The sequence below is a fragment of the Vanellus vanellus genome (assembly GCF_965231255.1).
Source record: "Vanellus vanellus genome assembly, chromosome: 1".
Classification (NCBI taxonomy): Eukaryota; Metazoa; Chordata; class Aves; order Charadriiformes; family Charadriidae; genus Vanellus; species Vanellus vanellus.
In genome coordinates, this window is record NC_138905.1 from 156,415,913 (window position 1) to 156,442,108 (window position 26,196).

The 26,196-nt window shown below is 41.8% G+C and overlaps 1 protein-coding gene across 2 annotated transcripts in view; it reads right to left on the reverse strand.

Moving 5' to 3' along the window:
- The window catches only part of COL4A2 (collagen type IV alpha 2 chain), a 147,674-nt gene that overhangs the window by 50,079 nt on the left and 71,399 nt on the right, over positions 1–26,196 (reverse strand). For both annotated transcript variants that reach the window (XM_082498166.1, XM_082498165.1), the window contains 2 exons: positions 1,315–1,449; positions 1,188–1,232 (listed from right to left, as the gene is read on the reverse strand). In XM_082498166.1, coding sequence (XP_082354292.1) covers positions 1,188–1,232; positions 1,315–1,449 — 180 coding nt within the window. The remainder of the gene's footprint in view (positions 1–1,187; positions 1,233–1,314; positions 1,450–26,196) is intronic.

Below are 26,196 nucleotides of genomic sequence, written 5' to 3' on the forward strand. Positions count from 1 at the left end.
AACTGGTCGGAGAATGTAAGTGAGCGGGAAGGGCAAGGGAGCCTGAGGACAGGTCGCAAAGAGCAAGAGGGTTCAAGTGCTGTTGGAAAGTATTCCTCCCTCACAAGGCAATGCGCAGAGGTTGGGGAGGCAGGGCTAACAAAGAAAACTTGCCCAGGTAAGAGAAGCGGCCCAGCTATAGCAACACGGAGCTTCACAGGGAAGCGATTTACTCTCCTTCCCAGGACGTTAGAGTGCTTAGAAAAAACTCAGTATGACGTGGTGAGATGACCAAGATCCATGGCTTCAGGAATGTTAATAGGAATGGGAAAGAGGGTCTTCTGCTTTTGCTTTAAGAGTGAGAAAGACGGAGAGGAGGAAGATTGTGAGAGAGAAAGCCCTGAAACTCGATAGGGAGCTCTTCTGGAAACAAAACCGGGTGAAAGCAGAGTGGATGTGGATGCGTGGGCTGCAGAGCGGGGCCCCGGTGTCAGGGAGCACTACAAAGGAAACCCAAGCCTGGGAACTCTGTCCAGGGATTCCAGTGACTCAGATTTCTTTGTTATTTTATGACACAAGATGTAAAGAAGTGTAAGCTGGGAAAATACTGTGCTGTGAACTTTACCCGGTTTTCCTCTTTGAATGTTTCAATTTCATGGACCTGGTCAATTTGTTCAAAGGTTGAGACTGTTTAGTGTTCAGTAAGTTTTTTAAGACTATCTCAAGCATGCCATATAAGCTACAAAGCAAATAACAACGGTTAGTATCCTTAATATCATCGGTCTTTCTATGTGCTTTGCAACTCCGAGATAATTAAGGAATGACCCACTGGTGTCCTTCGCTAACAAGTTTAAGGGATGTGAAGTACTTGTCTTGCAGCTCTTTCCTACAAAAGAACATGCTTAGCTGGGTAACCTCCAGGGACGCAGGAAATTTCCATCCTTTCTTGTCCCCTTTACAAGGGGATTTCTCCACAGGACAAAGCAAATGGACCTTAATTATCTGAGGGAATGAGTGAGCACAGATTCTGCTCTGTTGTTGTATATCTGCAGTTCACCTCACTTCAACAAATACCCTTAGCTTAAATGTGTGTACGTGGCTGATGCAGAATTTAGCCCAGGGATTTTAATTAAAGTACAAAGGCTTTAAACTAGCTTGCAATATTTGCAGTTGGTGATTTCTTAAAGATGAGGTAACCGGCTACTTACAGGAATGCCATCTGCCCCGGGGAATCCAGTGACTCCTCTTTGCCCCTAGAGTGAAACAGCACAATTAAAACGATGTTCTGCCCAGTATTTTGCTCATTAGCTAAAACATCTGATATTCAAAAGTTACCACTTCTCCTTTGGGTCCACTTATTCCTGGATATCCTCTTTCACCTTTGTGACCTTTGGGACCTTGCACTCCTGGGATCCCCATCAATCCTGGTGGTCCAGTGAACCCCTGTGATCCAAGGAGTCCCGGCTGGCCCTGATAAAAACAAGAAGAAAGCATTTATTTAGGAACAGTTGTGATGCACGAAGCCAGATTAGTTATCACTGCTGCAATGGAGTCAATCTCTTGAGGAGATAATAAACACAGCATCCCCTTCCATTCCAGCAGGACTCCTTGAGGAATGTCATCTGGAAACACCACACAGAGAAACTCCAGCAACAGTGACCACATTGCACGTGACAAAATCAATACATGGAAATTAACACTCATATCAATATTCACTACCTGAATATCCATGGCCACTCTATAGAAAAAGTGTTTTCTTTGGAATAAGGCTTCTCAAGAGTGATTCTCACTGACCTACAACATCATCAATTACACTCCAAGCACGTAAAATATGCTTAACTGTGAAATCTGCTTAGTGGCCGTATTTATTACAAATGGAGTCTGATATTTAATGGCAGGAGTTTCTGCCTCTTTGGGGATGCTATTTCTATTTAGCAGTGGAGCCTGAAAATGATGAGACACGCACGCATCCACACAGGTTGAAGAGCTGCACACAGGGCTCCCTCGTCATTCTCCCTTCCAGCGCTGGTTCGGCTCTTCGGGCCACTTCAAACATTGTTTAAAAATAACCCCCCGTTGACTGCCAACATCACAAGGCTCAACAGGGGAAAAAATCATTCTAAAATGACACAACGGTGGTTTAAGTAATGGGTTGTGACAGTATGTCTGGATCTGTGAACCAAAGCATTTGAAAACCGTTCCAGAAGTAGTGTCACTGAAGGCCCATATGTTTTCCATGCTCTACAGTGCACTAATGACACCAATAGTAAGTAAATGGCCGCAGTCTTTTCTGGAGAAATATGCGCAAAGCACCATTTACCAAGACATTCTAATTAAGCTGATTCTAATGAAAGTATTTTTAAAATGCAATTAGATTTTTCACAGACCAGTCTGCAACAGCATCAATATCTCACAAAGCAAGAATTACAGCAAAACACGAACAGACAGACATATATTTATAGAAATGAACTGATAAAAAATAACATCTTGTTTCAGTATAAAATACTTACACTCTTGCCCATGCCTGGAAAGAAAGAGCTAGAAGATGAATTCAATCCCTGGTCCAAGGAGGATAATAGTTCAACTTCATTTAATGCCAGTGAGGTGTGAGGAGTGAAGGAGGGCAATGTGGGGACTCGAAGAAATGAACCTGAAGATACTCTAATTTCTTTGTATGCAGGAAGTTGTAGTAAAGATACTGAACAATGCCTTATTGATTTTAGGCAAACTTTATTTTATTCTCATATTGAAGGACAGGCCTATTCGTGACACGTTTTCAAAACTTCATTGTCAACCATCTATCTATAATTAACATTTATTGATGCTACAGTTGTCTTAGTATTGCAAACCTGAAACAAACACTAGGACTGAAACACAGCTTACTTCTAATTTAAAAAAAAAATAATCAATTTTCCATGCTGCTTTAGTGGAAAATGGCTGTCACAACAGTTGGGGTAGGTTTTTATATTTTAAATCCTGTTGCATTGTATCAAAAGAGTCCATACTGAGAAGATGACAAAGCCAAACAAAGTACAAAACTCAGTGCAAATTTTTTTCTTGGAAGAAGACTAGGAATGAGCCAGGATGAAGAATGAATTACATGGAGTTTTTTTGGGACAAGCCACCAGGATGGATCTCTCATAGTATGGATCTTTTGCTATACTGTTACGATTAATTTGACAAAACTGATGGCTTAGGAGCATTACTAAAGGACACCATGGATTTAAGTGTTTGAGTTGTCAGTGTGAAAGAGAATCTCTCCTCTGCTTACAACCAAGCCCAACTTTATATAGCATCCCTACTTCTAACCCAAGCCTGCTCATGTGGATTATTAGGTGCTAGAAGGCCAATGTCTTCTCAAGTTAACAAACTGAGAAGTAACAAAGGTTATATGAATATATTCAAAATATAATATGATTCGTGTTGGCAGGAGGCATAAGTATCTGAACAAGTGGCTGGTCACTTCCTTATGCCAGCCACAGCTGGCTATTACAGATTCATCTTTCTCCACATCAGTAGTTTTCAGTTTTTTAAAAACCAGCGAATCTCCGAAAGTTATCCCACGGAGGTGCAGATCCTTGTCTAAACAGATTCGCAGGAGATGTAATTTTCTTAGTAACCTGACTTAAATGGAAAGAGGCTGATGCACTGGAATAATGATTTAAATTTGAACCAACATTCAACAGTGTGAGCTCCAAGATCAGGAAAAAGAAGACTTTTCTGATGCCACTTTTTCTTGACTTTTCTTATCCGCTACGGCTAAAAGATTAAGTATGAAGGAATTAAGAGAGAGTACATATGAGCATACACCACGAAACTGCCTAGGGAAACAGTAGGTACTTCATTCATTTACAAAAATATACAGTCTGTGTTCTTTATTGTTTTTTGCCGAGCAGTATCAATTCTTATGCAAATATCAATATAAAATATTTCCATCTTACTATAAAGCCTTAAAACTTAATTAAATACTTAAGCTAGTTTGTTCTTCCCCATACACCCAAATCTTGAAAGGAACCTTTAAAAAGGATGAAAATGTATCTCATACACCTGCAAAGTACACATAAAAATTATTCTAATTGAACTGTGGAGATCTGAGTTGGCTCCAGCTTCAGTTTAATTTTGAGAGGATCTGAAAATAAACACTTCAGTTACTTCCACAAAGAAAGGAAAACGTGGATTCTCACACTGAAAACGCCGCTTCATTTTTGAAGTACCTGAAAGCCAAAAGAAGTCAAATAAATTCCAAAAGCTACTCATCCACCTGCGATATGCAAACCATGTCTTTCGTGCCCATCCACACCCCCTTTGTGGGCAGCAGGCTGCAGGCAGAACGCGTGTAAAACGTTTAACTGTAACTTCTGATAAAATGCTGGTTATGTTCAGAATTGTCAAATCCGTGCCCGGCTTTCTGCAGGGGCCACGCAGAGCTGCAATATTTCAAAGGTGTCATTACATGGAAGGTGGTTACTTCTCTAATTCCTACACCAAACACCACTCTCCCACTTCCAGTTCCTTCTTCCTATCTGGTGTGGAGGAAGAAGTAAACAAGGAAAGGAAAACGAGGAAGAGAGCTGGGCAACACCAGCGCCCCTTCCCCATACTTTCCTGGTAATTATCTGATCATTTGTTTGTTGAGGAATAGGGATTATTTAATGCTATTTGCAATAAAGACAAGAGAATTGATCCTTCTGGGACCAGTTTAACATAGGGCTCCAGTCAGAGCTGGAGAAGCACTTCATATCATGACAATGTTTGTGTAATTCTTCAGCCAATTAGTACCTTTGTTTGTTAACTGAATTAACTTTGTTAACCTTTGTTAACTTGTCAGCTTTTACTCTCCTTTCTTTATGTTAGATCTTTTGTTGAACAAGTATGTCCCTTTTTCATTAGCAAATGACCTAAGAACATTCTCTCTTTTGCAAAGGTCATTGAGGAGATTTAAGCAAAGACAATCAATTTGAAAGGTTTAGTCCAAGAAAGCATGACTCAATTATTAGAGTCCCGAATTCCCTTGTGTGAGACATGCCACACATGGTACCGCTCTGCTTGTGCTCCTGGAGGGTCAGCAATCGTAGAAAATTCTCCAAAGTTGTGAAATTGTGTCTGGATTAAATTTCCGGGTCAAAAAAAAAAAAAAAAAAAAAAAAAAAAAAGGAAAGAAAAGGCAAGCCTAGGGAAACGTGCTATCCTTATCTCTCATATTTTAGACAACTCACAAAGTACTTTCTCTGCTGCTCCCTTTCCTTAAATGATAAAGCCATGCAGAAACATGCTCTGGCCCATGGTGCTCTCCGGCAGAGAGCTGGGGTGAACTGGAATTCTTCCCAAATCCAGAGCGTGACACCATGACCCCATGTCGCCCACCACTGGATTTACTGGCCATTGCTAAGAGGCTTACCTAAGCGTGCCTGGCACGCTGTGGCCAGCACCTCGGAGGGAGCACGCGAAAAGGAAAGGGAAAAGTGGGGTGAAGGCTAACAAGAAGTTTCTTCTTTGTTCCTATACAAAATTTCCATGACCGTTCAGATGAATTACAAAGCTCCCGAAGTCAGGATACACTCCTAAATAGGCAGTCGCCGCTTCGCTCTTGCTGCCACTTCAGCTGAGTGGAAGAGATGTCGCACGATTCATGTGGCCAGCCCGGCCATGTGCAAAAGCTATTTACAGAGAGGAGCAAAGGTCAGAAATTTAGGAAGCCTGGAGGAAATCTTCCCAGAAAATATTTGCAATGTTGTATATACATTGTCGCTTGTCCAGTGACGTGCATGAAAGAAAATGCTGCCGGGGTTGTGATTGAATTTAGTAGCTGCATTTTGCAATTAAGTCCCAGTGGACTTAAGAAGATCCTGAACAGTCTCTTAAATCTGTACTGAATGTTCATGTTTTGCAGCTTGAACTTTAATTTCCAGTTCTTTTAGGATCAGTCAAATGAAAGAGCTGTCATGTTGCAATACTTTCTTCCTTCTAATTTACTGCTAAATTTACAGTGTGGAAACAAAACTGGTAGAGGAGGTTGCGCTAATTTTGAGAGCAACGAATTGTTTGAGGTGCTATACAAATAAAGACAAAATAAATGACAGTACCTGCTCCAAAGTTTTTAAAATACAAGAACGTCATCATGAAGTGCTGAGAAATCCACCTACCACCGGGGAGATACAAAGAAAGGAGAAAACTGTTGATTTGCAATAAAGAGGAGACAGAATCAGAATTACTGTAGAGCTTCACTGTCATTGAGCCCATTTCTCCACATTTCATTACAGACTTCCATTTTGCAACTGCTTCTGGTATACGGAATGCGATGACTCAGTATTCCCCACAGGAAAACGATCCTTGTAGGCCATCATTTATTTAAAAGTGGACAAGAAGAAAGGAGGTTAATTCCCTGACATTTTAAAAAGGTCACTGGTGAAAGGACAAGTTCACTTCCTTTGGGAAGGGTGACCTGAACGTGACGGACAAGCAGGAGCTGGGACTTTTTGTAAGAAGGCTTAGCCTGGAACAGTCCCTGTAAGAACAGACAGGGAAAGGATGTGACAGCAAGGACCTCAATGCAGTCCCACTACAGGAAGACCATCAAGCGGAACACAGAGCAGCTCACCAGGGAATAAAATCGGTTATAAGGAAAATGAGCAACTTCTGAGCTGATTAAAAGTTCTAACCCAGAAAAAGGCATCCACACAGGCACACAGGAAAGAAACAGAAAAGTTTTTAAACATAATACTGGCAAAATGTGGAGAATGGGGCATAAACATAGGAAATTTGCGATTCTCTGAGGCACGGAATCATAGAATAATTTGGGTTGGAAGGGACCTTTAAAGGTCATCTAGTCCAACTCCCCCTGCAATGAGCAGGGACATCTGCAACTAGATCGGGTTGCTCAGAGCCCGGTCCAACCCGATCTTGAATGTTTCCAGGGATGGGGCATCGTCCATGGAGGTAAGCATAGTAAAGCAATTGTTGAGCCCAACTGAAAAATGTACGACCTTAGTGCTCCTCCACCACCCCCCCCCCAAAAAAAAACCAAAACCAAAACAAAACAACCCAACAACAACTACAAGGAACAACTTCAAGAACCCTGCTGAGGCACACTGAGTCAGACTGGGATGGGCATATCACCTGGTATTTCTCTTGGAACATAAATCCAGGAGTTTATGGATGGAACATATTAGAGGGGAGTATGTAGGGGAAGGGTTCAGCTCCATGCACTGCACGCTGTGCTAGAAACACTTCAGCTATGGGGTTGCACGGCTTTGGGCTGAGAGGCAGAGGCCACATGGAACATCCTGCTGCCGTAGCTCAAGCAGTTCATTTTGAGTTGGTGACTGCTTCTGGCGGCCCCAGGCTGCCCAGTATGGACAGATCTCCAGACAGCTCATCGCACAATGCCCTCTGACTATTTACAGAACCAGTTCCAAAACAAGTTTAAGACCCTTGGGGTCTTAATTGGTTATTTTTGCATAATCTCTCTATGGCAGGGATACACACATAGTCTTCCTTTCCTGCCAGCTTTACTAAGATGAAATTTTTGTTTACTCACACTTCTCGGTAGTTACTGGAATGAACCAAGTTTAAAACACCTCGCTTTCAAAGCTTCGCTGGGTACAACTTCAGTCACCGATGAGCACATCATCTACTGTGATGCAGAAGACGCTAGTACATTTCTACACCATACATCATTATGCTGTACATTGATAATGTAGTTTGAATGGTTCCATCCACCTCAGCAACTCAGAGACTGTTTCAGCAAGACTTAAACATCTTTGCAATTCCACCTGGGAAAACTAGGTCAAAACAATCCATGGAATGGTAGGAAACATAAATACATAGGGCAAAACATAGCTAATGCCAGCCACTGGAAAGATTATTTGGGAGAAAAATCCTGATGTTTGTGCAGGCTTGGTTGTTAAACATATTAGCATATCACTTTATTTCTGTGTCTTCAGCACTGTAATAACGACTATCTTCTAAAATACAGACGATCCATCTCAATTTGCAGTGAGCATTCAGAAGCTCCTCACTAGATGGCACCAGCCATTGCTGCTGCTGCATGCAGCCCTGACCACCACAGGTGCATCACCTTTCCAGAGCATGTTATAACCTTCAGGAAATCTGATAAGGAGTTCAGGTAGGGGCAAAACATCTTTGTGTGAAGTCTAAGGCAACAAAAGCAGAAGGTTTCCTGCAAAATGTCTGGCAGTGAGATAACTGGGAAAGTGCAAATGAAATGGGATGAAATTCGTCGGGCAAGCAAGCAGCATGCCTTCCCTCGTGCAATAGGACTTGGTCTTCTAAGAGGAATGAGAAAAACTTAATATTTCCCCAGTGGATTTCTAAATTTGCATTTAATGTCACAGGCCTGCATCTTGTCAAATTTATGTTCTGAATCTGTATTTTACTCTAGGGCTGGCATTAGCTTCTGCCATCATATGGTTACCACCGTTAGGAAGCGATGGACTTCTGTGACCTAACTTGACTATTGATAAGCAAATGAAGCAAACCTTTCTCACGTGTCTTAAGCTGTGTGATATTCAATTCTTAAAAACAGAGTAGCACTCAAAGAGTCAGCAGGCATTAAAAAAAAGTACATAGCTAATGGTTATTTCTATTTTTAATTTATCTTTTGCTACTTCAGAGAAGGTTATTTAGCTGAGTTTCACATTCCAGCTCATTTTCTCAGAAAAAAACCTTTCCTTCTCATTTGTTAAAAAGCTTTTTTATTTATATCAAAAAGCAAACAAAAAATTTACAAAATTCACTTTAAGTTAAAAATAACTAAAAAATGAGACTAGTTCAGCCTAGTGGCATGGTAACAATTTGCTGCTCTTTCAACTACATTGTCTGGACATGCGACATTTTCTCTCAGGACAGCAGCGACCAAATGACATTAACATTAATTCCAAAGCAGTGATTCAGCTTGCAGAAGGGTTGGTTTTGCTTTTTATTTTATTAAGGAAGGAATAAACATTAAATCTTCATGAAAAAAGAACTATGAAAGGGTTCTCTTTACCAGAAGCCACAGCCCTTTTCTGTAGTCAGTAAATGAAACAATTTTGTACTGTTTTCTGTTCCCACAGTTTGATCTAATTTGTGATCTTCCAGAAAGTTGCTATGTCACCCAAGAAGATAAAACATGTGTAAAAGAAAATCCATGCTAGAATATTTTATATTTACGTTGGTGGATAAGGGGAGATCAACAGATGTCATCTAGCTGGACTTGTGCAAATCATTTGACACCGCAAAACATATAGACATCCTGGTCTATAAATTGGAGAGACATGGATTTGACCAATGGACCACTCAGTGGATAAGAAACTGGCTCGATAGTCACACTCAGAGTTGCGGTCAATGGGTCCATGTCCAAGTGGGGAGCAGTGACAAGTGGTGTTCCTCAGGGGCCAGTAATGGGACCTGTGCTGTTTAACAAATTTGTTGGTTACATGGATGTTGGGATGGAGTGCACCCTCAGCAAGTTTGCTGATGACACCAAGCTGTGTAGAGCGGTTGACATGCTGGAGGGGAGGGATGCCATCCAGAGGGACCTGGACAGGCTTGAGAGGTGGGCCCAAGCCAACCTCATGAAGTTCAATAAGGCCAAGTGCAAGGTCCTGCATGTGGGCCGGGGCAACCCCATGCACAAGTATAGGCTGGGTGGAGAATGGATTGAGAGCAGCCCTGAGGAGAAGGACTTGGGGGTATTGGTTGATGAGAAACTCAACATGAGCCTACAATGTGCGCTTGCAGCCCAGAAGGCCAACCGTATCCTGGGCTGCATCAAAAGAAGCATAGCCAGCAGGTCGAGGGATGTGATTCTTCCTCTCTACCCTGCTCTGGTGAGACCCCACCTGGAATATTGCATCCACCTCTGGAACCCCCAACATAAAAAGGACGTGGACCTGTTAGATTGGGTCCAGAGGAGGGCCACAAAGATGATCCGAGGGCTGGAGCATCTCTCCCGTGAGGACAGGCTGAGAGAGTTGGGGTTGTTCAGCCTGGAGAAGAGAAGGCTCCAGGGAGACCTTATAGTGGGCTCCCAGTATCTGAAGGGCACCTACAAGAATGCTGGAGAGGGACTTTTTACAAGGGCGTGTAGTGATCGGACGAGGGGTAATAGCTTTAAACTGGAAGAGGAGAGATTTAGAATAGATATTAGAAAAATATTTTGACAATGAGGGTGGTGAGGCATTGGAATGGGTTGCCCAGGGAAGTTGTGGAGACCCCATCCCTGGAAGTGTTCAAGGCCAGGTTGGACAAGCCTTTGAGCAACCTGGTCTAGTGGGAGGTGTCCCTGCCCATAGCAGAGGAGTTGGAACTAAATGATCTTTAAGGTCCCTTCCAACCCAAACCATTCTATGATTCTATGAATGTAGGTCAAACACTCAGAAGAACCAGTTAAAAGTTTCTTCATGTCACAAAACACATAGGTGTATATGTCAGAAGTGTTTTCTGTGCTTTGCAGAGCTGCTGTAGAATGAATGATGCCTGGACCATGGCAACAGTCTCTCAAGATAAAACATCAGAAAGGGCAAGTCTAGACAAAACCTCACAAGGATTTCCATGCGAAGTCTTCAAAAGTTTATTGCGTAGAGGAAAGGACAAGAGGAAGAAGGAGAAGATATGGGAAGGAAGCAGCGGGCAGAGGGGAAGGGTGGTTTTCATTGCAGACTCAGTGAGGGGATAGCTCTGAAAGTTCAAAGCAGTATCTCTTGACGAAGTTTGGCTGCACACACAAATGATGAGGTGGTAAGTGAGCTAGCATTTGAGTTTGCAACACATCAGATGTTTCTGGAGCCTGCCTGCATTCACGTTCTTACTGTCTGTTAAATATGAAGTACCTTATCCTCCGCCACTGAGAAGTAAGCTGTAGTAGGGTCAGCGTATATGCACATGCTAAAGGCAGATCAGTGGCTGCCAGGCTATAAATTCACATCCTGGTTTAATTCTTGATAATTTACTGGCTTGAAAATTTGGAATGAGAATTAAGACATATGGTAGCTAATGCACTATCTGGTGAGCACGCTTTACTGAATTATGTGATAAGACTTGTAACGGCTTGAAAGGCACCATTTTTTTAAGGGTTGCATTTATTGAACAGACGTAGACATTTATCTACATGCAGTGTAGTCATCCAAAGCCCCTGTCAGGGGAGGATTACATCTTATGCCATAATATATCCTAATGCAGACATTCAAACTAGGTGAAACAAATCATAGAATCATAGAATTGTCTAGGTTGGAAGAGACCCTTGGGATCATCGAGTCCAAGCATCTACCCTACTTTACAAAGTTCTCCCCTAATGCATCCTGAAAGTGCCCATTTTTCTCAACTGTCTATAAAAGGAACTTAGGTCCCTTGCTCAAATGCTGACCTCAACATTGCTGCTTTTTAAACTGCACAAGGCGGCAATACCCCAAAAAACCAAGTCCCGAAACCGTGGATTTAGCAGTTAGGCTTAAGCCTCAAATAAACTCGTGCATGAAAATTATGCTGCATGAAAAAGGAGCTGGATATAAATGCAATAAACTTACTGAACTTGGCAGGCAGTATATGCCAGAACCATTGCTACTGGTGGTGCAAAATAGTAGGATTTTCTTGGAAGAAATGTTTCAGCATAAAAAAGTGATCAGCTGATAATACCGTGTGGTCAAAAGCCTATCCATTTATTCCATGTACATCATCTGTCCCCTACTTTCTGTCTACTCAGACACGTTTCTTTTAGGCTGCTAGGAGCCACATAAATACCAGCACTTGTATATAGCTTCTTAGCTCAGTTTCTATCATCTTTATTCAAGGCATAACAAAATTTCTGCCTATATTGGCTTCTGCTAAAATTCTAGTATGGGGCTGTGGAAGGACGTAAGGGGATCATGGGGAAATCTTCAGATTTTAGAAACCTGCAGAGCTAGCAGAGCTGGGGCTGGCCTGACACTGTAACCTGGACAGATGCTTTGGGTTAGCGTAACAGTAGAAGTGCGATTAATGGAGTTACTCATTTTATGTCGATTAAACCGAAAGTACCAACCTAAGACACAAAAAATTTACTTCTGTTGACGTGTAAATATTGTCCCTCTGAGTTCCAACTAAATACTGTTTTTAAGAAAGAGTTAACTAAAATAACCAAGAAATATTACTTTGAATCAACTTAAAGTTGAGATCATGAGCTCATGATGTTTTACAGAACACTAAAATGACATTGATTTATCGTTGCAAAACATCCATTACCATTTAATTAATTGGAGAAGGTTAGTTTGATAGCCAACCAAAAATTCACCAGAGAGGAAAACCACCTTGCCAAATTTGCTCTTACAACCAGATGAACATTAAGATGATGGGTGTGGAGCAGGAGGAAGCAGGGAACTCCCAGCTACTCCGTGACAGACAGTTGCTGTCTCATGCTTATGTAAAAGGGCAGACCTTGGTCATGGCACCTATTAAATGTTTGAGTGAGCATTTTGAGGGACGGCGAATGTCTCGCATGTTTTTAGCGCACGGAGCGTGTTTTCAAAACAGAAGAAAATTCTGTTCGTTCAACGTGGGTTTTGACAGGATTAAAAAAGCCAAACGCTTTCCAGGGCACCATATGATGCAGTGCAATTCTCCCAATCTGCCATTATCTACACCGAACTCTTTGTTTCGATCCTTCCATTCATTCCATTCATTTTAATAACATCATACTACTAAGATCAACTGCCTTTTATGACTTTCTTCAAGTCACAGTCCACACAAAATGCTAAAAACTTGCATAACACAATGGGTCAGATAGCTGTAAGGCTGCTGCTTGGCTGGCTGGGCTCCTCAAGGCAAGACAACAACCAGCACCTGCTCGCGCTAGAACATTCAGTCATAGACCCGAAAGCCGATCCGCCAGCCCAATTGCTTTCAAATGGCTTTCGGTGGTGTGTGGGAGTGTTCTCAAGATCCTAAAATTCAGGAAGTTCAACACAGATGTTTTCTGTCAGTAGGCGTTGGAAGCACCAATAGTAACATCTGTTCACTTTTCATATTTGTGAGAACATTTTTCTTCTGTCCAAAACCCATTCACTGTTGAAATTTCCAAATTGTGCAACTGGCCAAAATGTTAAGCTCATTAGGCTCCATGAATTCAAGAGTATGTGAAAACTAAAACCCCTGCAGGATTTCAGTCTATCATATGCCAATTTTTCCATTCTGTGCTCCTCTTCTGTTTAAACAAAAGCATAACTATTTTTGTGGTGGGAACAGCTATCAAAACTGACTTGATCATGCAAGTGTAAGGCACTACTGGCTGTTTTAACTGTAGAAAGAACTTAATTATTTTACAGAGGCTGTAACCTTTTTTAATAAGGTGTGTGCTGAGATACCTTCTCCACACGCGACCCCAAAATACACTCTCTAGCAGCAAGTACAAGGGACTCGGTGCAGTCCTCAGACACTCTCACACTCCGGTCATGGGAATTTATAGTTTGGGACAGTCCCCGAGTTCCCGGCAAGGCCAGATGATTGGCTCCGAACTGCCAGGAGGGATGGGGGGCTTTAAGGCAGATGTGTGCGGCACTATGAAGAATCATTGTTGATGCGGAATAAGAGATGTCTTTTTTTCTCCTAACGCTTCTGGACAGATGGGTCTCAAGAGCAGTGGGGTGCCATGAGATCATCTGAATGGAGTTTGTAGTTGTTTTCTCTACATGATTTGCTAATCTTGATGTTAGTATCAATGCAGATGCTCTAGAAATTTCAGCAACTGGGACTCTGCTGAAGCCTGCTGTTGAGTCAGCTTACAGTGAGACTAAATGAACCCTTATGCCTTCCAGTGGATGTGGCTTGTTAACATCACAAATATTCTAACGCAATCGCTTTGATGGTCTTTACACCGAGCCTGGCTTCATGTTGGGTTTGTCTCCAAAAACAACAAATAGTTTAAGTAATCTATAAGAAGTCTTGCCATCTTCAGGTAGTAAATAGGAATACTGAAAACTATCAGCAGATGTCTTTTATACAAGACAGTGAAGTTTCCTGTCTTTTGTACACACAGATTCACAGAAGATTTTAATAAGCTGACGGTACCAGATCAAGCTAAATGACCTGGGGAAGGTATCACAGCAACCAATTACTTGGAGAAGTCTCTGTGATCCCACACAAGTCTTTTTTTTTTTTTTCCTTGAAATCAGGAAGAAGGGGCATAAAAATACTTTCCTTTGAATCCTGAAGGAAATAGTTCATTATCATCTACCTGAAAAAAATAATCTCTCTGTTGAATGTAACTTGTGATAACATTCCTGAAGAGGGTCAAGAGTGGAGTATGAACTTGAACAGGACAGTATAGCTCTCCAGATCCATTACGAAAGAACCAGTTTTTCTGTTATACTCGGTTTGAGGCAGCAATAATGGGGGCCAAGAGTGCCCACACATCTTCTGCAGATTCCAAAATCTCATCACTCATGGGAGAGGATGTTCTGGAGAACATCAGCAGCAGACAGTTCCACAGCTGTTCAAGGAGAAGGCCTATTTATCATTTCAAACGCTGATTTCAAAAGCTACTGGAAAATTTTTAACCATTTCTTGTAGGCAGCATGGGCTACCCAACTGCTTCAGGAAAGGAATGAGATGAGAATCAGAGCAAACCATTCTGTTTGATCCTTTACTCCTTTTCATTCTCCAGATACAGAGGGAGTGAAGGTATTATTAAACTGTAATGGCTAGTTGCTTGTACTTGAAGGACACACCGTTAGTTTGACAGGCCCTGGAGAAAACTAAGGTTGTTCTCAAACTGATGGTAAATTCAGGTTAACGTGGAGGAAAAGAGAAGCCTTCCAGACAAGGAGAAAGAGTAGAAGGAGCCTTCATGTTCTATGGGAATAACCGACAGCTTGCTAAAGAATTTGTCATGACTACTCATCTGGGTCGCATCACCGGGGACTGGTTTCAGGCTTCAGCTTGAGGACAGCATCTTCAGTATTTCAGATTCTGATTCTGGAGTGCCTCGAAGCTTTGTTGAATTAGTGCCGCTTTGGCTAAAACACGGTCTGCCTGCAGTATGAGTTGTTTCAAAGAAATCACTGCCACGCAGTGATGTGCTGTCTTCATGAACTTATGATAATGCACTTGCAGATGTGCTTCCATCAGCCTAATGGGAGAGACTGCATTTATCGACAGGGAAATTTGAATTGCTGGTGATGACAGGTCAGACCGGCGCAGTTCACAGGTTAACCATGACCCTGAAGCTCTGCTAGGATGCCTCTCCCGCTTTACCTTGTCTGCTACAGGCAAGGATGAAAGGAAGCAGGAGAAAAATTTGAAGCTACTCCTCCTTTCCAAAAAATTAATGCTGGAACAACTGTATCTTAGATTTATAGGTTCTGTATCCTTCAGGTACCTGAAATGACCTCTACTGCCACAGGGAGTGTCAGTCTTCTGTATATTTGACAGAGACAGTAACAAGTGCACTTTATGTTCGTGTGGCTCCTCTCCATCTTTGACCTCCCTCTTCCCTTTCTCCATGAAAAAAATGTTTCAACTTTAACTTTCTTACCTCTTCCGCATCTGGGAGAGTTTATGGCTTACACTTAGCTTCTGAAAAGAGCCAATGCTACCTCTCCTATGCAAGCTAATGCCTGTTTTCTATTGGTTTTTTTTTTTTTTTTTTGTCAAGAGGCACAGGACACCTGTTACACGAAAGCAAACAAACTCTGAGCAATATAATTATTGACCGCTACAGTGCTCAATAGACTGTGATAATGTGGATGGCTAGAAGAGTCACTACTGTCTAGAGACTGGTAATTCCAAAATTACCTGGACAATAACCAAGACTAACCACATACTACCTTCCCTTGCTGACCCTGCTTGAGCAGGGGGGGGGTCGACTACATGATTTTAGGAATTCCCTTCCAACCTCAACCATTCTGTGATTTGGTGAAATACAGCAATACACCCGATGTTCAAAATCCTCCTTAAGATCCTGCAATTTAGCTGCTTGCCAGGTCTATTGATTAGGGTTTTTTTTTCATCTCTGTGTTGTCTGCAGAATTTTTCTATGTCTGTGTATGTATTTACTCTCCCTTTGGTTTGCTGTCTTCAGATCTCTGCCTATCTAACACAAGCCACATAGCACTCTAGTTTCTTTAAAACAGGTAAGGGGAGGGGGTCACTGACAGGAGACAGTATACTTCCTTACCATTAAACACTGATAATTACCATGAGCGATTCAAGTAAAGTTAGCATTATTAAAAAAAGCCAAGCTGCAAGTTTATAGCTATCTGCCTGTGGATGCAATAGCTGTGTGCTTGTTGCAGACATATTTGTGTACATGTGAGGTCTCCTGTATCTTTACAGTTTAGATGGGTGCAGTATTCACGCGAAAAGCTAGGCTTCTGGTACTGCAGTGCTTTAATAACTTCAGCTAAAACCCCGCCAGACCTGTCACTCTGCCGACTCTACTGCTTCAGGCAGAACTTGCAGTTCTGAACTAGATGGCAAAAATTTCTGCTGTCAAGTTACTCGTTTCCACAGGAACACATCAGCGAGCACTCCTGAGAAAAAAATGACTATTTTCTGAACACAGACCAATATTTCATTACTCTTTGGCATGAGAAATAACTGAAAGAGAACGCATCTAAAAGGAGAGATTTGAAGAAACAGTCAGAGAAAGATAGATGATGGAGATATTCAGCTTCCTCCGGATATTTTTGAGTTAGGGCTCTACTTCTCTTCCTACTCCCCCTGTCACCCCCAAAGAAACAAGAAACCCACATCAGACTTTGGAACGGATAGATATACGAAAAGAAGAATATAAATGAATTTGCCTTATTCAGGCTGAAAGAATTTTCAGGGGCTAAGTTTGCAGTAATGAGCACTGTATTCAGAATCAATGACAACTTATTTCTAGTTATGCCAGCTGGGTTAATGCAACATTAGTTCCACAAATATTAACCCAACTGCAATGAAGAAAACCAGAAATCTGCCTATCTGCATATTCTTTTTGGTCTTAATGACTCCTGATGATTTTATCTATCTAGTTTCTACACATATCAGGTACCTTGAGAAGATGGAACTAATTCTGAAAGAATAGTTTAGTAACCCCATGGGGATTACGCAAGTCAGGAAGAATTTTAATGAAGCATCATAGAGAAAGCATTTGCATTCTTAACTATGATAGATTGCGGACAGAAAAAAAAATCAAACCCATTTACTTTCGGCATTCAATAAAATTATTTTATTCTTAAGAGAAATATGGTTTATTATAATTTCCCAATTAATTTTGGTTATTTGTAAAGGCCTGTCTAGACACTGACATACGGATGTCCTAGATTTCAAATTATCACAGAAATTCAAATAATTTTCTTTATTTTATGCAAAGTAGTTACGAGACTTCTGCAGAGGTCCCTCCTAAACTCAACCTTCCCCAGCAAATTCAGATCTTAGTATGCAGGAAATCTGAAGAAAAAAAGTGAAATGTGTTTTGAAAATACAGGAGAAATGTTAAGGAAAACAGCTGGAAGTGTATTTCAAGATCTAACAAAAAATTGGACTTAGTAGACTTAGTAGACAGTTTTCAGCTGTTTAACTAAGTAACTTGCTACTGCATTCAAGTCATATCTTAGAGAACTGATGACCTCATTACCTGATTGCATACCTAATCCTTGACAGTAGAAATCAGCGATAATTTGAGAAAGCGGCCAACTGACGACAGGGCGCAACATTCTCCATCGCACTGAGGACACTGCTGCCCTAGACCTCCACTGATAAAATAAATGGTAGAAACAAATATTTGAAAGTGAAAAAATAAACGGCTGCAAGTAGCTGGATCAAAGCAGGAAGTGGCAGGGAAAAGCCATAGGAAGGGCGAGGAAGACCCTGGAGGAACGGTAGGCCCTGGCAGCGCGGGCAAGGCAGGGGACGCCTGGACAGAGCCTGGTGCCAGGCACAGGCACAGCCCCGCTCCCTGGTGGCATGGCCAGCGAGCTGGTATCTCAGGGAGCATCTCTACTACCTGCACCGTTTACTCTTGTTATTATCTTCTTAGTGGGAAACACTCCTCAGCACTCTGATTCTCTCTGCATACAGCGAATGGTTATTAGGAAAGAGAAAAACAAAACCCCACCAACCCCCCAGCAGGTCTGAAGCAAAGAATTTAGAAGTCAAGGCCAGGACATGGGTGCTTGAAGGCTCCTCAGTTCCCACAGGCTCGGATCAGCGATTCCCTCCTTCAAATGCTATTACTGCAAGGCTCTTCGGTTAGCTGTTTCGTTCTATGTTTTTCTGGCCTGTGCTATTTATAAAGCACACGCATTACTTTCTTTCATCTATAAGATACAGCTATTAATTGGTATGTTTTTAAGAAATACAGCTTTCAACTTAGAAAGAGAAATGGCCACTAAATCCTACCCTGACAGGATGTGGGGATCACTTTGTTCACTACGGATGAACGAATTAGTAATATTAAGGAACCAGAAGAAGTTTTAGGAAAAAAAAACCAACAACAAATTGGGGCAAGAGATGCTCCATAAAGCCATGCCAAGGGACACCGGCATTTCTAAAGCCTTGGCAGCCACGTGTCAGCCATCAATGCTATTTACAGATGTTAGAAATGATATGTCTGAGGTGGAGGGCAGTTGGGAAGAGATGTGCAGCTACACATAAACCCCTGGGAAGAAAACTGATAGAGACAGACTTGATGCCAGAAGGCGATGCTGTTCAAGTGCTACACCTCCATCTCCCACAATGACAATGCTGCCTTTGAACCGTACTTCAGCTATCAAAAAATACAGACTTCTGGTGGAGCATTCACAGGATAAAACAGGGAACCTACTGAAACAAAACTAAGTATAAATAACCTTTTTGCTTTGTTTTTGCTTTTTTTCTGCACTGTCTCCAGACTAATAGTAGCCAAACTGTAGCTAAACTGTAACTATTTTATTAAAGAACCAACTACTATAAAATTTACTTTTACCTTAATGTTTACCTGATATTAAAGAGTGACTGTAGGCTACACAGCCAAAACTACAGCCCGCTCATTCCTCAGTGATTAAATGCGTGCAGATACTGATGCTGGCTTGAGACTGGTCCGCACTGGGCTAACAGCAGTATCCCTCCTGTGCAGTGAACTGAAGACGGGAAGCACTCGTCGAGAAGAACACTTCCCTCCAGTCAATGCCCAGCACCTCCTCACGTTCACCTCTCTGAAGTCCACAGTGAGTCCTCTTCCACCCTTTGCAGAAACCTGCACGGGTATCACAATCCCTGTCTCACCTCAGGAGAGCCGCAGGTCTCAGACAAGCCCTTCTGAATTGAGGTGAATTTCTGCCAGTTTGATATTGGCTAATTATCTTTGTTAGACTGCTTCACCATCAGCAGCAATCCTTCAACACAGAGATAAAGAGGACTTCTTTTATTTATGGAGAAAACTAAGGAAGAGGCTTGGAAGTGCATTTCAGAAGACAGTTTTCGTGCAGCTGTTAGCAACTTCATAGAAGAAACGCAAAAGATATATGTTGGGATAATAATCCACAGCGACAAAAATGTAAACATGAAAAGCCAGGCTGTGGCTTAATTTAAGCCCTGTTCGGTCACGTGTTAGCTAAAGCACGCTTTCACCCTCATAATTAAAAAAACATCCAGAAATTTAGAACAACTGAAGCCACATAGCTGTTGGACTTCTTGCACCATCCCAAAGATGCATAGTGAAAAAAATCAGTTAAGTCTCTGGGATTAAATAGAAACTATGCAAGCATCAATTTAAAACACTTTTACATTATTAATCACTTCTTTTCCTAAATCTAATGGAACATGGATGTTTTCAGTAAAATGCATCAGCATTAGTTCCAGATTTAAAAAAAAGATGAAACAGTTGATCTTAAATTTGGGGAAATGAGCTAAAAACCACTATTGACAAGATTAGATTCTAGCTGTAACCAATACGCCTTGTTCCACATGAGGCTCATTAGATGGCAGTGATTGAAGCACGACGCTCTAGGCAGACACAACTATCAAAAGGGCACCTTGCAGGCCATTTTGAGTGGACACAAGTCAAAGAAATCTGAGAGTTACTCCAGCATGTCCTCACAGCAAAGCTGACTATGAGCAACTTACAGCCCATGGGTACGCAAGAAGCCACTGAACACACTAAATGAGACTTGAAAAATGGGTATTTCATGACCTTCAAGATATGGCCTAAAATATGCCTATCTTTTCAGGTAACTTTAATACTGGATTGCAGAGATTACATGAGAAGATTGTAAAAAGTCTTGTTCAAGGTCAGCTGTCTGCAGCCACACACGCTTATTATTTTTTTGCAAGCAACGGTTGATGGCTGTCAGAGGCGCATGGGAAAATCTGCAAAGCAATTTCAAGTACTTAAAACTTCCTCTTTTTAAATGCTCTTATATATCCTTCAGGAGACTTAAATGGTATGGCATTGAATAATTATTCGTAATAAAGTTGTGGTATGAACATTTCCAAAAATTGTACTCACTGAGTCCATTCTCCAAAGATTAAATTTTGTCTTGCAGAGACTCTTGCACCACTGCTACACCAATGAATCTTCCTGATTCGCAGCCACCAACAGGGATCCCTGGTGGGGCTGCTGCCCTAGAAGTCAGGAAGCCACTGGTTACACCTCACTGCCCTGCTACTTCAGCCTAAGAAATGCAAATTATGAGTTACTTCTGGTTAAATTAAGCCCATGGTAATTTCTTGGCCAAAGCTCATGAGTTCCTTTTAGGGAGAGATGGGTGCTGTGCAGAGCGGCTGCTCCCCTTGCTGTCCTTCCTAAGGACCACAGGAACCCAACGGGACGGTCAAACTCTGAAAAAGAGACCAGTGATTTTTGGTGGTGCCTATTTAATGGGACTGCTCAAATGAAGTCATCCCAAACTGTTAGCTGCTTCTCACAGCATCTGCCAGAAAAGTTTCTCTGGCTTTCTTTGGGAGGCAGAAATGAGGCATGCAACACAACCACCTCTGTACCACCACCTTCTGAGTGGATTTCCTTTTGGGAGGGTGGAGAGAAGGGGTGAACACAGGAGATCTTCTTTCGTGGGGGCTCTTCATCCGCCTTGCCTAAGGGAGTCTTTGGTGCCACTCTACACTATCAGGTCTTTCTTCCATTGGTCTTCATGTGGACTGAGAGGAACGGGGTAGCACCCAGTACATGTACACCTACAACCCTGGTCAGTGCTGCCCACCCTCCTTGAGTGAAGAAGACTTTCCATCTCCATGCTATTGATCTACAACAGGCTCTACAAACATCTAAAAATGAACAGCTCGTGTGCAGTACTCAGTTTTCTTTACCAAGTTAAGTAAAATTCACACAACAATGAGAGAGATTCATTTTAATCCTCTGCATGAAGACTACGACACTAAAAATGAGCAGAAATACTAGCAAAAATGAACGTCCCATGGCCACTTACTACTGCAAGCATGAGATACAGAGCTCCTTGTTTAAGTTCTCCTACACCACTCCAGTCTATTCTCTCCTCATTAACTCCACAGAAAGACTATTCATTCATGATAAGTTAGTTTGATTAGTTCAGATAATTTCCCATGGCTGTTCACGTGCTCTGTTCTGCCTTCTGCAAAACTGCTTACAAGCTGCAGTCACGGCAAAGAACTTTTGAGTCACTCTCATGAATTTGCTCCAAAATTTGTCTGCACTGCCCAGTGCCTAAACCCACCAAAATAGTCATCATAATGTTTGTATGTGGTGCTATTAGTTAAATATTTGGAGCTATAGCTGGAGAAAGAAGGATTAGAACTTTTCCTAGTAATTATAATCAGATGCCTGCAACAATCATTGCGGTTTTGCCCAATCATTCGGTTGTTGCTCAGACAGACTATCCACGACATAAGCGGAAAATTCCCGTGAGAAGAGTCTGGAAATAAGGTCCAAATGGTGCACTCCATTGGTTTGAATGGAGAAAATAAGTGGTGTTTTTTGTCAGTTTATTTTGATTATGAGGTAGCCAGAATAAACTGAACATACCCCAATAAATGACATACCTTTTATCATTGAAATGTATTCATTTTTGCATTATTATGTATTTTTAACATTTAAAAAACTGCGGATAGAAAAAATTTACTGGCAACTGATACACACATACTAAATATTTTTATCCACATTTTATTGGTAAACAATTTTCTGACACATTTGTAAGTAAGCAGACTGTAAAACCTATCTCTAGACACGTATCGATGTAGATGGATAAACAGTCTGAGAGAGGAGGTTTCCAAAAAATCCCAAGCTATCGTGTAATATTAACAGGAATACAGTGTGCTCTCAGCAGCACTACTCGGAGTGAAATGTTATGCCCATGGATGGTAAAGCAATGAATAAGCTGCAGTGAGTCCTGGTTGTGAAGCGCTGTGTTTGAAGGCTGGACAGCAATGCCAAAAAATCTGTACAGTTAAGTGCTACTAGACCTACAGATCCCAAGTAGGCCATATGAGAGCTTCTCGCTCTTCTTGCTGTGAAAAAGCAAAGTGAAACACAAGCTTAGCCACTGCATACTTGCAGCTTTTCTAGATCTGCAGGGCTAAACAGAGCTGGGAACATAAAGCCACCCAAGCCACCCATTCTCAGGGCAGTCCAAAGAGAGTCCAGCACCGGATTTAGGCAGTCTTAAAACCAGAGCTGTTCAGGATTATTGCGCCGAATGTTTTCTTATCAGAAAATAGCAGTCTGTCAAAAAGGATTCTTTGAACGGATCAGTTTAGAAGACACTGGGGGGGGGGGGAAATGGGACAGAATTCCCAATTTCAAAATGAGAGTTTTGGTCAAGATGCAACAAGGTGCCAACTCTTATGCTAGCGAATGGCTACAGCACTCACAGGAGACATGGGAAGCTCAGGTTCAAGCCTAGAGCACAGCTGCATTGCCATGTCTGTACTTCTTTTTCTAAATAAGGTTTTCCATCTCAGTCCTTTAAAAAAAAAAAAATTCTCAGTTTTGCCTTATTTAGGAATAAAATATCCCAAGTCTTGAAAATATTTCAGGTCAGCAAAATTTGCTCTGTTAATGTTTCGTTCTGCCATACACTGCCCAAGAGCAGTCTCCTCACTTTTGTGCTGGAGGGCAGCATGTTTGGATCTTGCTGCCTCCTGCCTTTTACACCTGCTATGCTGTGAATGGAGTCAATGTCACCAGGCTGGCTCTCCTGGCCTTATTCCAGCCTAAGATTTCCTCATGCTGGAGGGAACCTCTTCAGCTGCTTTGACAGAGCAGCTTTAATTCTCTTTTCCTCCGCTGCAGTTTTCCAAAAGGGGACTTGAGCAGAAATTTCGTCTTCCTTAATTTTCATCTTTTTCCCAACAGTGTAGCTTCTGACCAATATGGCTTTGAGAACTAAAGTGAAGAAGGTAACAACTTGAGCGCTCATCTTAATTACATGGGCTTTTACTGTTATTTAACTTTTACACTCCTTAATCTTCATGTGAACTGAAGTGCAAGTGCACATGCTGCAAATCAGAACTCAGATTTAGATGCACTTCTTTCTGAAAGAATTAGTGAAAAAGGAAACGGTGGTACAGATTGAATACAGTGCTGGAATAGGATGTTCACTGGCTTGCAGCAGTGGATGCAGAAAAGGTTCCCTCTGGGCCAACTTCTGGCCATTTACAGTCTCTTTATGTTAAAATCTATGATTCATAGATTTCTCTGCCTTTCACTATAAGATTTTCTTAATTTGGGATTATTTTAGCTTTCAGTGCACAGCCATCACTGCTATTTAAACGGTTAGTATGTTGCAATAAACTCTATTGCCTTGTCATCTTTGATTAACTCCACTGAGTTCAATTACACCATTCCAGTACTAGACTGGTGCAGCTGAACTGGGAACAAGTTTGGGTCTAACATCTAACAGATGTGCGATGGGAAAATTTCCAGTGTCTCTCCTTTTTTTCTTAGAAAGCAGTTTAGAGTAAAAGCTAGTTTAACTCCAGTTTCTCATGGCTCAGAGTCTCTCACAATAACAAGCTTTAGGAATAACATGGGAATGAAAGAAAGCATACTAATATAACAAGAGGGAATAACAGCTCTGCTTAAAATACAAACTATTTCACATGCGTATTCCTATCCGTATTATATAGAATCCTTCCGCTGAAGGCATTCCAAGAATGTGCCATTTACCATTAAATCAATGAAGTCAAAGAGCATGGGAATGTACTCTCAGATCCCAGAAGAATCCATCCAGATTGCGCTATCAACAACCTGCAATGTAGTGCAAGGTTGAGCCCGAGCCCGACACTTTGTCCAAAAGCCGGGCGATTATTTTTTTGAAAGCCTCAAATGCACGCATTTAAAAAGTACCATTTGTGACTATTTGCCTCAGGAAAGTTAAGCAAAGTTGGAAAACAACGCTTTCTTAATGAACATATTTTATATTCTCTGAGTCTACATGCAAATGTTTATTGCAAACAAAATGTATGTAAGCTGTTCTGAAAATGACCCCCTAAAAATAAGTAATTGAAGCTTACTCAAATACATGGCAGAAGCAGGAATTTTGCTGAGTTATTACATGCTCAGCTTTTTCACCCCATGCCTTGTCTAATGTTAGGACCCCAGCTTCTGAGATAAATATGATTCTTGTATAAACACATTCTTTCCAACAATATTCATCTGGCTCTTTGCGTCTCAGAGAGTATGAAACGTTACAGAGCTCTCAGCACTTCATTCTCTCTCTCATTCAGCAAGCAAAAATAAATCTTTGCTTTTTCTGCTGGTATATAATATGCAGTGCCAGGAGCTGCAAAATCCTTCCCTTTTCTAGTAGTGTCTAGTGCACTCAAGACCTCGTCGTTAGCCACAGACGTGAGGAAATGTTAAACAAAGTTGCTACTGCATAATCATCTCCTCCCACATGAGCTCTTGTGATAGGTTTAATATTCAGCTGCACTTGAAGAATATCCTTGTTGAGATTAATGTGGCATCATAGCTGGACTGCTTGCGTAGTTTTATTTAGAGTGGCGTCAGCATCCCTGCAGAGCGATCCAGCTTGGCTATTTAAAACACATCTCAACAAGCCAAGAAATCAGATTTTTCGCACTGAATGCCCTGGAATTTTCACAGGGGAGTGGGGAGGTCTCGACTGCTGCTGGTCTTCAAAAGAAGAAGTCCTTACTACATGCAGGACAGAACGTGGCTCCTCCTTTTCACTTTGGGCTACATTTAAAGAGAAGCACCCAGCACAGCTTCCCAGCTCCTGGATCCAGAGGCTTATCCCACCCATCTCCTCACTGTTTATCAGGATGAGACACAGGTGCTCCTTGCCCCCTTCTTCCCCTTCCTCTGCCCCATACTCTACTGGAAGACCATGAAGCTCAAGAAGACGGAGGAATAGAGCTTGTAGAGGCACCAGCACTGCAGGGCCGGTTGCACGAGGACCTGCAGTATACTTCAATTTGGACACCACTCCAATGAAACAGCAAGTACCAAAGAGTTTCATGGAGGCAACAAGCAGAAATTAAGAACACCACCATGATTTGGTAGCTAAGATACCGCACTAGCACTCTGCAGCCCTGAGGAGTTTAATTCTCAGCTCCATCACGCTTTTCCTCCTTAACACTGGAAAAGCTCTTACAGCTGCATCAGTGGATAACACCTCCTTCAAGTCTCTGTATCTGGTGCTTCAATAGGCAGCATCTTCTCCAGTAGCAAAACTGTACCTTTTTCTCATTTTTTTGCATCACTTTAATAAATAACGCCCTTTTTCAGATTAGGACCACATTTCTGCGTGAATAATACTGACAGTAGAATAGCTGTAACTCAATCTGTCATGCTAATTTGGAACTGTTTCTTAAAGAAGTCCATGTTTATATCTGTTTATTTCATTTTACAAAGAAGAAAACGTCCCTAAAATTTTTTGCATGAATTTTCTTCACAGTAACCTCATATTAATTGCAAGAGCAATTTGTTCAGTAAAAGCATGAGTAAGCACTCTTGCGCGCGCGCACACACACACAAACACGCACACATGCACGCAGAAAGCTCTTCAAGCCTAGTGTGCAGGTGTCCGTTTTTGTGGAGGAGGGGAACCACAGTCCTTTCACATTTGCTCATCATCTTTCTTGCGTGCCTGCTGAGCTCCACTCTCTGGAGGTCCACCTCCGGGGAGAGAAACGTGATATGGGCAGCTTTCTATATTTAGATCCGAGAACAACTGAGAAGCCCAACGTCGGCCGCACTGAGCAGCTTTTCTCTCTATTGCCATGTCTACAGCAGCCTTGAAAATTCACGCTCTGCATGGCGAAGGA